This window comes from Argiope bruennichi, chromosome X2, assembly GCF_947563725.1.
Source record: "Argiope bruennichi chromosome X2, qqArgBrue1.1, whole genome shotgun sequence".
Taxonomy (NCBI): domain Eukaryota; kingdom Metazoa; phylum Arthropoda; class Arachnida; order Araneae; family Araneidae; genus Argiope; species Argiope bruennichi.
Window position 1 is genome coordinate 76,207,305 of NC_079163.1, and position 12,142 is coordinate 76,219,446.

At 36.0% G+C, this 12,142-nt stretch overlaps 1 protein-coding gene across 2 annotated transcripts in view; it reads left to right on the forward strand.

Moving 5' to 3' along the window:
- LOC129960095 (furin-1-like) overlaps nucleotides 1–12,142 on the forward strand; it is a 74,008-nt gene that overhangs the window by 24,484 nt on the left and 37,382 nt on the right. For both annotated transcript variants that reach the window (XM_056073202.1, XM_056073204.1), the window contains exon 9: nucleotides 658–806. In XM_056073202.1, coding sequence (XP_055929177.1) covers nucleotides 658–806 — 149 coding nt within the window. The remainder of the gene's footprint in view (nucleotides 1–657; nucleotides 807–12,142) is intronic.

The following is a 12,142-nucleotide window of genomic DNA, read 5'->3' on the forward strand; positions in this document are numbered from 1 at the left end:
AACGATTAAACACATTTTAAACCGATGTCTTCATGTCCTATTTTGTTTGACAATATTGCATGCATCGCTGTTTCGCCTCTGTTGATAAGTTTTTTTAACCTTTTTTTTTTTTTTTTTTTGGCGGAAAAGAAATTCCCATGACCTCCTTTAAACTATTACCAAGTTTGTTAATATTTGGTCCAGTAGTTTTCTTTTTATAACCGTTTCAAAGTGGAACTTAATTATAACCACCCTGCAATATGGAATGTGAACTTATCATTCTATGAAAAGAATAGAAGAGATAATATAAATATATTGGAGGATGTAGTAAGAATTATGTATCGAAAAATAAAAATAAAATTTAAAACAACGAAATGATAGCCATGATAATTGTGTAATCATTTTCATATACTTGAATGTTCAATAAATTTTCCACAAAATTTGAGCAAAAAAATTATTTTTAATGAACAAAAGAATTGTTTCATTCAGTAAACGAGACAATTTTTTTGAATAGTTTGATTAATGATTTCACTTTTTTTTTCTTCTTACTTAATATCAGCTAATTTTAGTTTATATTTGAAATTATTTCTATTCACAGTGCATTTATATAAAATAGAGAAAATTTACGTTTTTGTATCTGATTTGTTGCTGATGTTGTTTATGCAATTTTCTTTTAAGATTACTGTTGATGTTGATTATTCATATTTCACTGAACTTCAAAGTGGTCAAACACCAGATGCTTCAAAACTTTGTACTAAAAGTCATACTGGAACTTCAGCATCTGCTCCAATTGCTGCAGCAATTTGCGCTCTTGCATTAGAAGCAAAGTAAGGATTTGAAATTAATATATGATATATTTGCTGAAAAGTTTTTGTTGCTTTCTCTCTTTTTTTTAAAAGTATTAAAAATTAACATGATTATGAGTATTTTTCTGACCTATTCAGATTATTTTAATCTTAGAACATTTTTTATTTAATTAGAATAGAATAGAAGGCGTTCAGTTTATTTTATAGTTTATGAAAAGTTGAGGATATTTGCGTTCAGCTCAGTGTTTCAAGTTTTGCTAAAGTATTCATATTTATTTATTTTTTATGGCTTCTTATTGATTACTGGTAATAAATTATCGATTTCAATGTCTGTAATAAAAATTCAATATAAGAAAAAAGTCTCTAATCAGACTATGAATTGGCATAATAAGTTATCTGTTAATAATAAGTACTGCTTTCTTTTTAAATACGTTTTATTTAATTTTTCAGCTGAGAATTTAGAATATGAATTAATGGAGAAAACATGAAACATTAAAATTCCTTGCTAAAGTAGATCCTTTTTTCAAGTCTATATGCTTTTTTATAATATTTATATGAATTCAAATTAATTGGATTCTTGCTTTCCTAATTAAGCATTGAGCTACTAAGCTATTTTAAATGTTTATTGCATCATACTTTTACTTTCCTAATTGAAATAAAATAATATATTTTCAGCATTTTCATGCTGTTCAAAAATTCTCTGTCGAATTTCTGTTAGTACTCAGGAATATGTAAAATATTTCTTTAATTTACAGCATTACAATTTACCATATACCTCCTTCCTTAAAAAATTGTAATACAGATGTTAATACTTTAAGACAGTCTATGTTTTTTAACTATCTGATCTGATGCAAGTTCAACGTCTTGGATATAAAAGAAATTGTTATGTCTATTGAAAAAATAACACTCTTATAATGGTGGATAAATATAAAATTCTATGTAAAATTATAATCAAAGCGTATAAAACAAATACTCTACTTTGTTTCATAAGTTTCATTTTTTGGAATGAAAGAAAAAAAAAGATTTTTTGATATGTGAGAAAAATGTAGAATAAAAAAGAAAAAAAAAAAGATTTTTTTTTTCATTTACCCCATTAGTAAGGATGATAGAATAATGAAAATATTGTTATCAGACATTTATTTTATTTAATCAGTTTAAGAATAAAAGTAGTTGAAGCGAAATTTGCTGTGTATGGCGCTGATATTTAGATTATAAAGACAGGGCAATCTGATGCATGAAAATTCATTTTTATATGATTTTTTAGAATTAAATTACTCTTCAATTTTTAAAAAAATGTACTTTGAGTTTTGCCGCCAAATTTCTCATGTACTTGATTTCTTGACCTTTTCTTCCTCAGGGACCTTCTTTAGGTGGGTATGAGTGTCCAAATCCCTTGGTCCCCAAGGCTCCTTCCTCTCTTAAAGTTTATTCTTATCTACGCTTTCTGCTGTCTACTGTTTTCTTCCATCCCTCGATGGCAAGCAAGGAAGCTCTATGTGAGAAGTTGTTGCCACTCTATTTGCTTTTTGCTTCTCATGGACAGCCAACCCACTCCTCGCCCCCACATACGTGTTGGTCATGCGTGGCGTCCCAGTAGATGGGTGGTCTCCGGTGTATCATTTGGCTGGTAATAGCTACCAAAGTGGCTAGTCTGTTAGGGATGATACGAAAGAGTCATATTCTTGGACTTGGAGTTAATTATAGTCACTGCCCCTGGGTGTGACTACGAGCGTATGAATTCCAACTAGCACCATGGTAAGCGCTGTGACTGGGAATGTCCAAAGCCGGTGGATGTGATTCCTGGTTGAGCTCCGTGGCGAAATCATATCCAATACCATATTGGATCTTTTGTCTGTTTAGCCAATTTCTCTACAAGTTACATGATCATGCGGCAAATGCTCTTCACATTAGAAACTTCTTACACTAGCTATGGGTGAAATACAGAACGTTAAGAAGTTAAAATCTTATTACTTATTAACAGAAGCGAATGAACAACTATATTTAAAGATCAGCGTATTCCCGACCCTCTTCGGTGTTTTAAATGCCAGAGGTATGGGCATACCCTTGTTAGAAAAGATAATGAATCGGACCGAGCCTCTAGAGGAGTTGCTCTTTTCGTTTCCGGTGACACACCTTCCTCTATTCTCCCCTATCATATATATTTGCATTTGTTGTTATGCTTCACAACCTAATAATGGTTTTCGTCCTTTTCGTCACCCAGTATTGATATCGATGAAAGGGAGTTTGGTTGATTAGTAACTTAATTGCCTACTCCCTTTATCTTCATTGACGATTTTAAAGGCCATAGTCCAGTGTGGAGCTGCGAGAACGCAAATTCTTGAGGATGCCAAATTGAGTTCATATATCTCATTCTTTTTGTCTACTTAACAATGTAGATGACACTTACTTCCATCAACGAAGCAAAACTTTCAACTTGCTGGATCTGGCACTATGTACTTTTAACTTTCGACTTGAAATGACTTGCGTGATAGTTACTATTTTCTAATTTTTTGGACCATGTCACTGTCAATTATATTGATTCTCAACGTTCTTCACACTACATCTATACTTATAATAAAGCTCAATGTGTGTGTGTGTGTGTGTGTGTGTGTGTGTGTGTGTGTGTGTGTGTGTGTGTGTGTGTGTGTGTGTGTGTGTGTGTGTGCGTGCGTGCGTGCGTGCGTGCGTGCGAAAAGACTTTTGATTTCGTGACGTCGTTTTATTTCATTTTGGAGAAGCAGGCATTATGTACAAGCGATGAGTACACAGAAAGGAATGAGGAAAAAGCACTTGAACATTTTATCCCTGGTCTTATATAACCTAAGATTTTGATAGGGAAAATATTTCTTCACAGTGCTAATATGTAATGAGATTTCGATAAGGATTTTCGCTACACGCGCCGACAAGGCCGGGGCAACACAGGGAGGTTTTAAAAAGAATTTGCTTTCTAGCCCTACACGCGGAGTGTGGGAAAGTTAGGCTTTTAGCCGATTCGGCAATTTTACAACGCTTCGCTTGAATTAATTAAGTAGAGAAAGTGGAATTGGATCACGAAATAAGAGAATGTGTGTGTGTGTGTGTGTGTGTGTGTGTGTGTGTGTGTGTGTGTGTGTGTGTGTGTGTGTGTGTGTGTGTGTGTGTGTGTGTGTGTGTGTGTGTGTGTTGGCACTCTACAGGCCAGACCATTCAACCTACAGCTACCAAATTTGGCACGTATATACCTTGGAGGCCGGGAATGTGCACCTGGGGGTTATTTTTTCTAATTTTTAATTAGAATTTTATTTATTTAAAAATTAAGCGAAATTTTGGCGTGTTTCTGCTATAACTTCCGAAAATATTACCGCACAAAAAATATTTTTAAATGAAGTTAAAGATCAAAAATTTATCTTTTAAATGATACCAATGTTTTAACCTTAAAATTAAATTTCTATTTTTAATGAATTTTTAAATAAATATTTTAACTATATTTTTCAATAATTTTTTTCGTACAAAATAAAAATAAAATTTAAGCTGCACGAGCACGTTTCGCATTCATGGGAAAAAATTAGCTTTTTTGAAAGTGTTGCCATCACATTGATTAAAGCTCCAAATAAAAATAAATTAAATCTTTTTGGAAATGAAATCTGCAAAAATATGATTTTCGTCACGTGTCTGTAGGAAATAAAACAACTATGAAATATTATTTTTTCTAAAAAATAAATTCAAGAAAAATTATTTTATGATCTTTTACACTCTCTATATTATTAATCCAATAAATCAGTTTAATTTAAGGCAAGTTTTGTTTAATATGAACAGAATATCCATTCAAATCAGGCCACACAGCTAATTTGTACACCTTTAGTAAGACACAGATCTGCTAAAATGGTCTAAATGGAAAATGATTATATTTTATGTAACTTCATTCAATAAATGCTCTAATAAATAACGAATTTTTGATTTTACATAAAGCTTCTGCTGTGAGAATCACGATTAACAAAATGTTCTTGAAACACTATTTTTTTTAAATAAAAAAAGTTAATTTCAAATCAACTAAATCAATCACTTAAACTGACTGATTAATGAAAATTTGAATATCACTATTCAATAAAAAAAAAAAAAAAGGATAATTTTAGATTTTCCATCGATCGTTTCAAAGAAAATACGCCAACCAGGCCGCAGGTTTCTCAAGATTAATTGGCCTAAAATTATGAAAATGTTGAGTTTTTCTAAACATTCAAAACTTCATAAATAAGTCTTAGTTGATCGGGGAAAATAGAAACATTCATTCATTTATTTAAAATTTGGTGTGTCCAGAATATTTCTCAGAATATGATACCTTACTGCATTAAATTTAGACTTCATAATTTTTGAAATATATTTATAGCCCGGAACAAAATATTATTATTGATTTCATTTCAATCCTTTTGAAAGCAAAACTAAAAACAGAATTTTATGCTGAATTTGAGAAGTTTTTGTTGAATTATTCTTTGAGATATTACATAAATTATGAAATTATTTTGTAGTTCACAGAAGACTTAAATTCCGAACGATTCTGTTTGCAATACTCATATTCAATAATAATAATAATAAATAAATAAATACGAATAAAGATGATAAATAAAATACGCTTGGTTTTATTAAAAAATATCTTTGTATTAATTGCAATTTCATCATTTTCCACTTTAAATTAAAGTTGAAGTTTTACCGGAAATGACAACAAATTAGCAAAATATATATAGTAAACTAGCCGCCTTTGGCGACCAGCTGGTTCGCCCATCTTAATGTTCGTTAAAATTTTAATAATTAAATATTTTATGCAATTCCTACTTTAATAGCTTCTTCATCAAAATATTTTAAAACTTCAAATTTTAATATATAATTCACTCATAATATTATAAATGCCTTCAGTCACAACGTAATATGTATCTCTCTAATTTTCTGTTAGTTCCCGTAGAATTTATACTATAAATTAAAGTGGAAAGGATTAATCTGCAATTAATATAATAATATTTTTTACTGAAACAAAGTATTTTTTTGTAATATGATTACTGAAAAGAGTCACTGAGCGTTTAAACTTTATGGGCACTAAAGAATATCTTTCCTAATTTATGTAATATTTCAAGAATTTGTCAACAAAATATTCTCAGATTCATCATGACCAGAACGATTCATTAACAATGTTTAATTTTAAATGCATCAAACATTAAGAAAATAAAACGAATCGTTTAAAATAATCGGTTGAAAACAGGTTAAAAAAACTACTTAAAAAACGATGTACTTAAAACTATAAGCGTATACAAAAAATATATAACTAACTTAAATACAATTTAATTACAAAAACATGCAACGAACCTAAAAATAATTTAAATCCAGTCCGCTTCCGTTGAAATGTAAACAATCATAATACAATGCGCATGCGTGAATTTTCAACGCCAGTTACGGAACGCAAATGCGTGAGTTTTTCTACGCTAGTTGGGGTAACGCTATGCAGATTAGAAATTTTTAATTTCCTTTATTCTGTTTTATTTTAATTCAAAAGTACTTCAGAATGAATCTGAAAGATCGATTAATTAACAATGTTTAATTTTAAATGCATCAAACATTAAGAAAATAAATAGAATCGTTTCAAATAATCAGCCGAAAAATCTTAAGCCTAGCCTCATGACTGTTGGGAAAAAAACTGAAGCCGTTCTCATTTGGCGATGGGAAAAATGAAAAGATTTTTTTGGCGGGAAAGTTAGTTTTTAATTAATAATTAGAATTCTAATTAAAAATTCAAAAAAAGGGCTATCCTATCTTTTAAGTTAGATCAAACTACACACGGTGTGCAAATTTGATTAAAATCGGTTAAGTAGTTTAGGAGTCCATCGCGGACAAACAACGTGACACGTAATTTATATATATTAAGATTGAACGAAACGATCTAAACAACGGTATAAGTTTGGTATGAGTATCAAAATTTGAAGATTAAAAATGTTTTCTTTGCGAAGCTATTAAGAGACAAGTTACTTAAAATAGTTAATTGAAAATTATAGCGAGCGGTAATACTGGCGAACCGGCTGGTCGCCAAAGGCGGCTAGTAATTCATAAAGCTGATTGGCCCTTTCACACGTAATGCTATGATTACGAGTGATCCCCTCAGGGGCTCACCTACTATAGGTGAGTACGGGTGTCCCAATCCCGAGGTACCCAGGGATCTATACTCCCTTTATGTTTATACTCCTCTTCGCCTTCTGCTTTCTGCTTTGTTTTTTCTTTCCCTCGACGGCAAGCGAGGGAGCTCTCCATGAGAAGCTGTCGCCGCTCTGTTTGCTTCTTGCTTCTCATGGACAGCCAAAACCCCACGTGTTTGCCGTGCGTGGCGACCCATTTGAAAGACGGGTGGTGCATTGTGGTCCCCGGTGCATCAATCGGCTGGTCGCTAACCACCTAAGTGGTTAGTTTGCTAGGGATCAAGCGAAGGGGTTACTCCTTGGGCTTGGCGTTAAGGGTGGTCACTGTCCCCGGGGGTAACTCCCAGCGTATAGGTACCGATTAGCACTAGGGTGGATGCCGAGGCTGGGAATGACCAGAGCCGGTAATTGCCTTCCCATGTTGGGCTCCGTGGTGGGCGGTGCCGTCGGACCCGAATCACTTATCATATCGTATGGGCTCCTCCAAACGTGGTCCCTTCAGTGGGCGTCGCATCGTACCAATCAATTCAAATTTTGAGAACCATTTCGACAGTTTTTTTATAATCAAACGAGTTTCTGATAATAATGAAACCTTTGAAACAGTATCACCATTTCTTGTCCAGAAGGCCGTCACCGCAACAGTTGGCGAAGTAACATCAATTAAAAAGATGCGTTCTGGTGACTTGTTAGTAGAGGTCAACTCTCGAAAGCAAGCCCAGAACATACAAAAATTGAAAGCCCTTGCAACTATTCCAATCAGCGTCAGTCCCCATGCATCCTTAAATACCTCTAAAGGAGTAATCACTTGTGGGGAAATCTTGAATCTCTCTGTTGATTATATAACAAATGAGTTAAAATCACAAGGAGTTGTACATGTCCGCCGAATTACCATCAGGCGTGATGGAGAAATCATTGAAACCAAACACCACATCCTAACATTTAAATCTCCAAAATTACCAGAATATATCTATGCAGGTTACATCAAACTACCCGTAAGACCATATATCCCGAACCCACTCAGATGCTTCAAGTGCCAGCGCTTTGGCCATTCAAAGACAAACTGCCGTGGTGCACTCACTTGTGCCCGATGCGCAGAAAAAGGCCACGATAGCCAGCAGTGTGCCGCAGCTGAAAAATGCGTGAACTGCGGTGGCGATCACACGTCCTACTCTCGATCCTGCTCGCGATGGCAGCTTGAAAAACAAATAATAACTCTCAAAATCAAAGAAAATTTATCCTATCCTGAAGCTAGGCGTAGGATTGTAGCTCAAACTCCTACTCCTGGCATAACATATGCTTCCGTTGCACAAAGGTCATTTTGTGCAAACTGTTCTTGCACAAACTGTGCTAAAAACAACACGACACCCAAGCAACTCAAAAAAGTTTCCACTTCAGATACTGAAAACTCCATTAGTAGTACCCCTGAAACTCCTACAGTTTTAAAAAAGAAATCAAAGAAAAAAGCTAAAAATTCGCTGACATTGAAACTTGCAAAACGCGGCCTTTCATTACAAGACGTTCCTCAAAAATTGAAAAAGTCAACATTAAAAAATTCCGTCGCTCTCGGGCTTGCGACGCAAGGTAATGTCCATAAGGACTTAACGTCCATATTCGGCATGCCAAATAGCCCTGATATTAAGTTACACCCTTCTGATGATGAGGATGACTTGCAGATGAGTTGCGAGTATGAAGCAACTCAAACAAATACTTCTAAAGCTTCTTCAAAACCGCTTTCTTAATGGGTACCTTCATTTCTTGGAATTGTCGCGGCCTTCGGTCCAAACTTCATGACATTAAGTCCATTTTCAATATTTTTCATCCTGTTTGTTTCGGTGCTCAAGAAACCTTCTTGACACCCAACATTCCAATCAAATTACGCGGATATAGCTGTGTTCGGAAAGATGCAGACACTGGATCGCATGGTTCTGGTGGTGTCTGTATCTTCACATCTAATTTGTATCCGAGCACGCCTCTCAGTTTGCATACTCCTCTTCAGGCTGTGGCTGTACAAGTTCAAACACGAACACTGGTCACAGTCTGCAGTATTTATCTTCCGCCCAGTATTGTCATTTGTCAACGAGATCTTGACAATTTAGTGGACCAACTTCCTTTGCCTTTCATTTTATTTGGCGATTTCAACGGACACAGTACTCTGTGGGGCTCGGAAATTACCAATTCTCGTGGGCAGCAGATCGAACAGTTTATTGCTAACAACTGTCTCTGTCTGCTCAATAATGACGAGAAAACATACTTCCATGCGCCCACACGTAGCTTCCATTGTCTTGACCTGGCTATATGCTCTCCTGAATTGCTACCGTTGTTGAATTTGGCTGTTGGGGATGATCTGCACAATAGCGATCACTTTCCCTTAATAATCTCCCATGCTGATAGCGGCGGTGCGACTCTTTGTCCTCCGCGATTTCTATTCCAGCGGGCAGACTGGAATACATTTTCCCAAACAGCAGTTATCAATGAGGCTATGGTCAGTAATGTAGACATTTCGAAAGCAGTACAAAATGTCATTGATTCGATAATGAATGCCGCTAACGCCACCATTCCTAAAACCACCCCACGGCTAAGAAAATTTCGTAGACCGTGGTGGAATGAAGCCTGTCGCGACAGTCATAAGAAACAAAAAAAAATTATGGAATCTTTTTAGAAGGTACCCTACGACTGAGAATTTTATCGCTTTTAAAAGAGCCAAAGCACTTGCCCGTCGCATTCGGCGTCGTAGCCAGAGAGAATCTTGGATAAACTTTGTTTCATCCATCACATCATCCACTTCCTGTAAACTTTTATGGAGAAAAGTAAAATCCGCCAATGGGATCTATCACGAAACTTCTATCCCGGTTTTAAAAACCGGTAATATGATGTATTCGAACCCATTAGATGTTGCTAACTTTCTCGGCCAAGCGTTTGCACAAGTTTCCGCGATTGATTCTTACAGCCCTCAGTTTCTGGCAATTAAGAATCGAGCCGAACAGTTGCCTCTGCGCTTCAAAGTTCGAAGAACCATTCCATATAACTGTGAATTCCGGATGCATGAATTGGAGATGGCTCTGTCTGAAGTCCATGATACCAGCCCTGGACCAGATGGAATCACGTATAACATGCTTCGCCATTTGAATACAATTTCCCTTTCCAATCTGTTACTCCTTTTTAACAGAATATGGACTGAGCAGAAATACCCTTCACAATGGCGAGAAGCTATTGTGATTCCTGTCTTAAAACCTGGCAAAGAACCATCTGTCCCTCTAAACTACAGACCGATTGCTCTTACAAACTGTCTTTGTAAGACCTTCGAGCGCATGGTCAATGCTCGTCTAATATTCGAATTGGAAAAACAAGGCTGCATCTCCCCGTTGCAAAGTGGTTTCCGTAGAGGTCGTTCTACTTTTGACAACCTCATATTACTTGAAACTCAAATTCGCAACGCATTTGTTAGGAGGAACCACCTTGTTTCTATATTTTTCGACATAGAGAAAGCGTATGATCGGGCTTGGCGCTATGGTATACTTTCCACACTATTTAATTTAGGTTTTAGGGGTAACTTGCCCATATTTTTAGAAAACTTTTTAACACAACGTACTTTTCGTGTTCGAGTTGGTAACTTTTATTCTAACAATTTTATTCAAGCTGAGGGAGTTCCGCAAGGAAGTGTCCTCAGTGTTACTCTTTTTATTGTGCATCTAAGCCAAATTTTAAATCAGTTGCCTTCATTTGTTCAGGGAACACTTTATGTTGATGATCTGCAGATCTCATGCCAAGGCAGTAACATGACGCTAATAGAGCGACAGCTGCAAAACGCAGTAAATAAATTGGTAGCTTGGTGTGATAATAATGGTCACACTATTTCCCCAGAGAAGAGTAATTGCATTCACTTCTGTCGGAAAAGAAACATTCACCAGGATCCTTGTATTCGAATTAAAAATATTCCGATTCCTGTGGTGAACGAAGTACGGTTCTTGGGAGTGATTCTCGATCGGAAACTCACCTTCCTTCCCCATATATTATATTTGCGGAAGAAGTGTGAGAAATCATTGAATATTTTGAAAGTTCTCTCAAAAACATCTTGGGGGGCCGATCGAACCTCCCTTCTCCGTATTTATCAGGCAATAATTCTCTCCCGGATAGATTATGGATGTATGTTGTATGGTTCCTCCCGCTCATCTGTTTTGCGGCGACTGGATACTGTCCATCATTCTGCATTGCGCATTTGCTCTGGTGCGTTTCGTACGTCTCCAGTTGAAAGCTTATATGTTATGTGTCACCAACTACCACTTTGTTTAAGACGAAAGAAAGTGTCTGCCTTATTTTATTTCCGTACTAAATCTGTTCTCAAACATCCCCTAAGCGATAATTCCTTGCCAGTCGGTCTCCGTCGACTGTATAATGCCCGCCCCTCTCACATTTTTCCATTTTGTGAGAGAGCCAGATTGCTCCTGCATGACTTGGAGCTTAATACTGTTCGTGTTAAAGCTGTTGACTTTCTTAGTTTCCCTCCTTGGGATATCCCACAATTTTCATACTTGAATCCTTTCACAGGATTCGACAAATCATTAACTGCTCCTTTTGTTTTCCAACAGCTATTTTTATATCATCGCTATCGGTATTCCTCCTTTGTGCCAATTTTCACGGATGGCTCAAAATCGGATGGTTATGCTGGTTGCGGCATCATACTTCCATCTGATACACTTAGCCACCGTCTGCATAATTGCTGCTCAGTTTTTACTGCCGAGTTGGTAGCAATTTTCTGCGCTCTTCAGAAAATTTCATCCTCTACTCAGCGTAAATTTATTATTTACACCGATAGCATGAGTGCTCTGGATACACTATCGCATTACCACAATCGGATGCATCCGATTGCCATTAAAATTTTATTCACCTTGCGACTTTTAAAAAATGATGGGTTAAATATTATTTTCTGTTGGGTACCGAGTCATGTCGGCATCTTGGGGAATGAGAAGGCGGACTTGGCCGCAAAATCTGCAACGAACTTTTTAAGCATGGGAATTCCCTTCTGCGACATTAAAAGGTCCATCTATCACCACATCTGTTCAAACTGGCAAATGTCATGGGATCTGCAGATCCAAAATAAACTACATTTTATAAAAACGGACGTTGTTTCTTGGCCTGTTCATCCCATACGTGAGATGGATGTTAAATTGACTCGTCTCCGTATAGGGCATACGCGCTTCACCCACA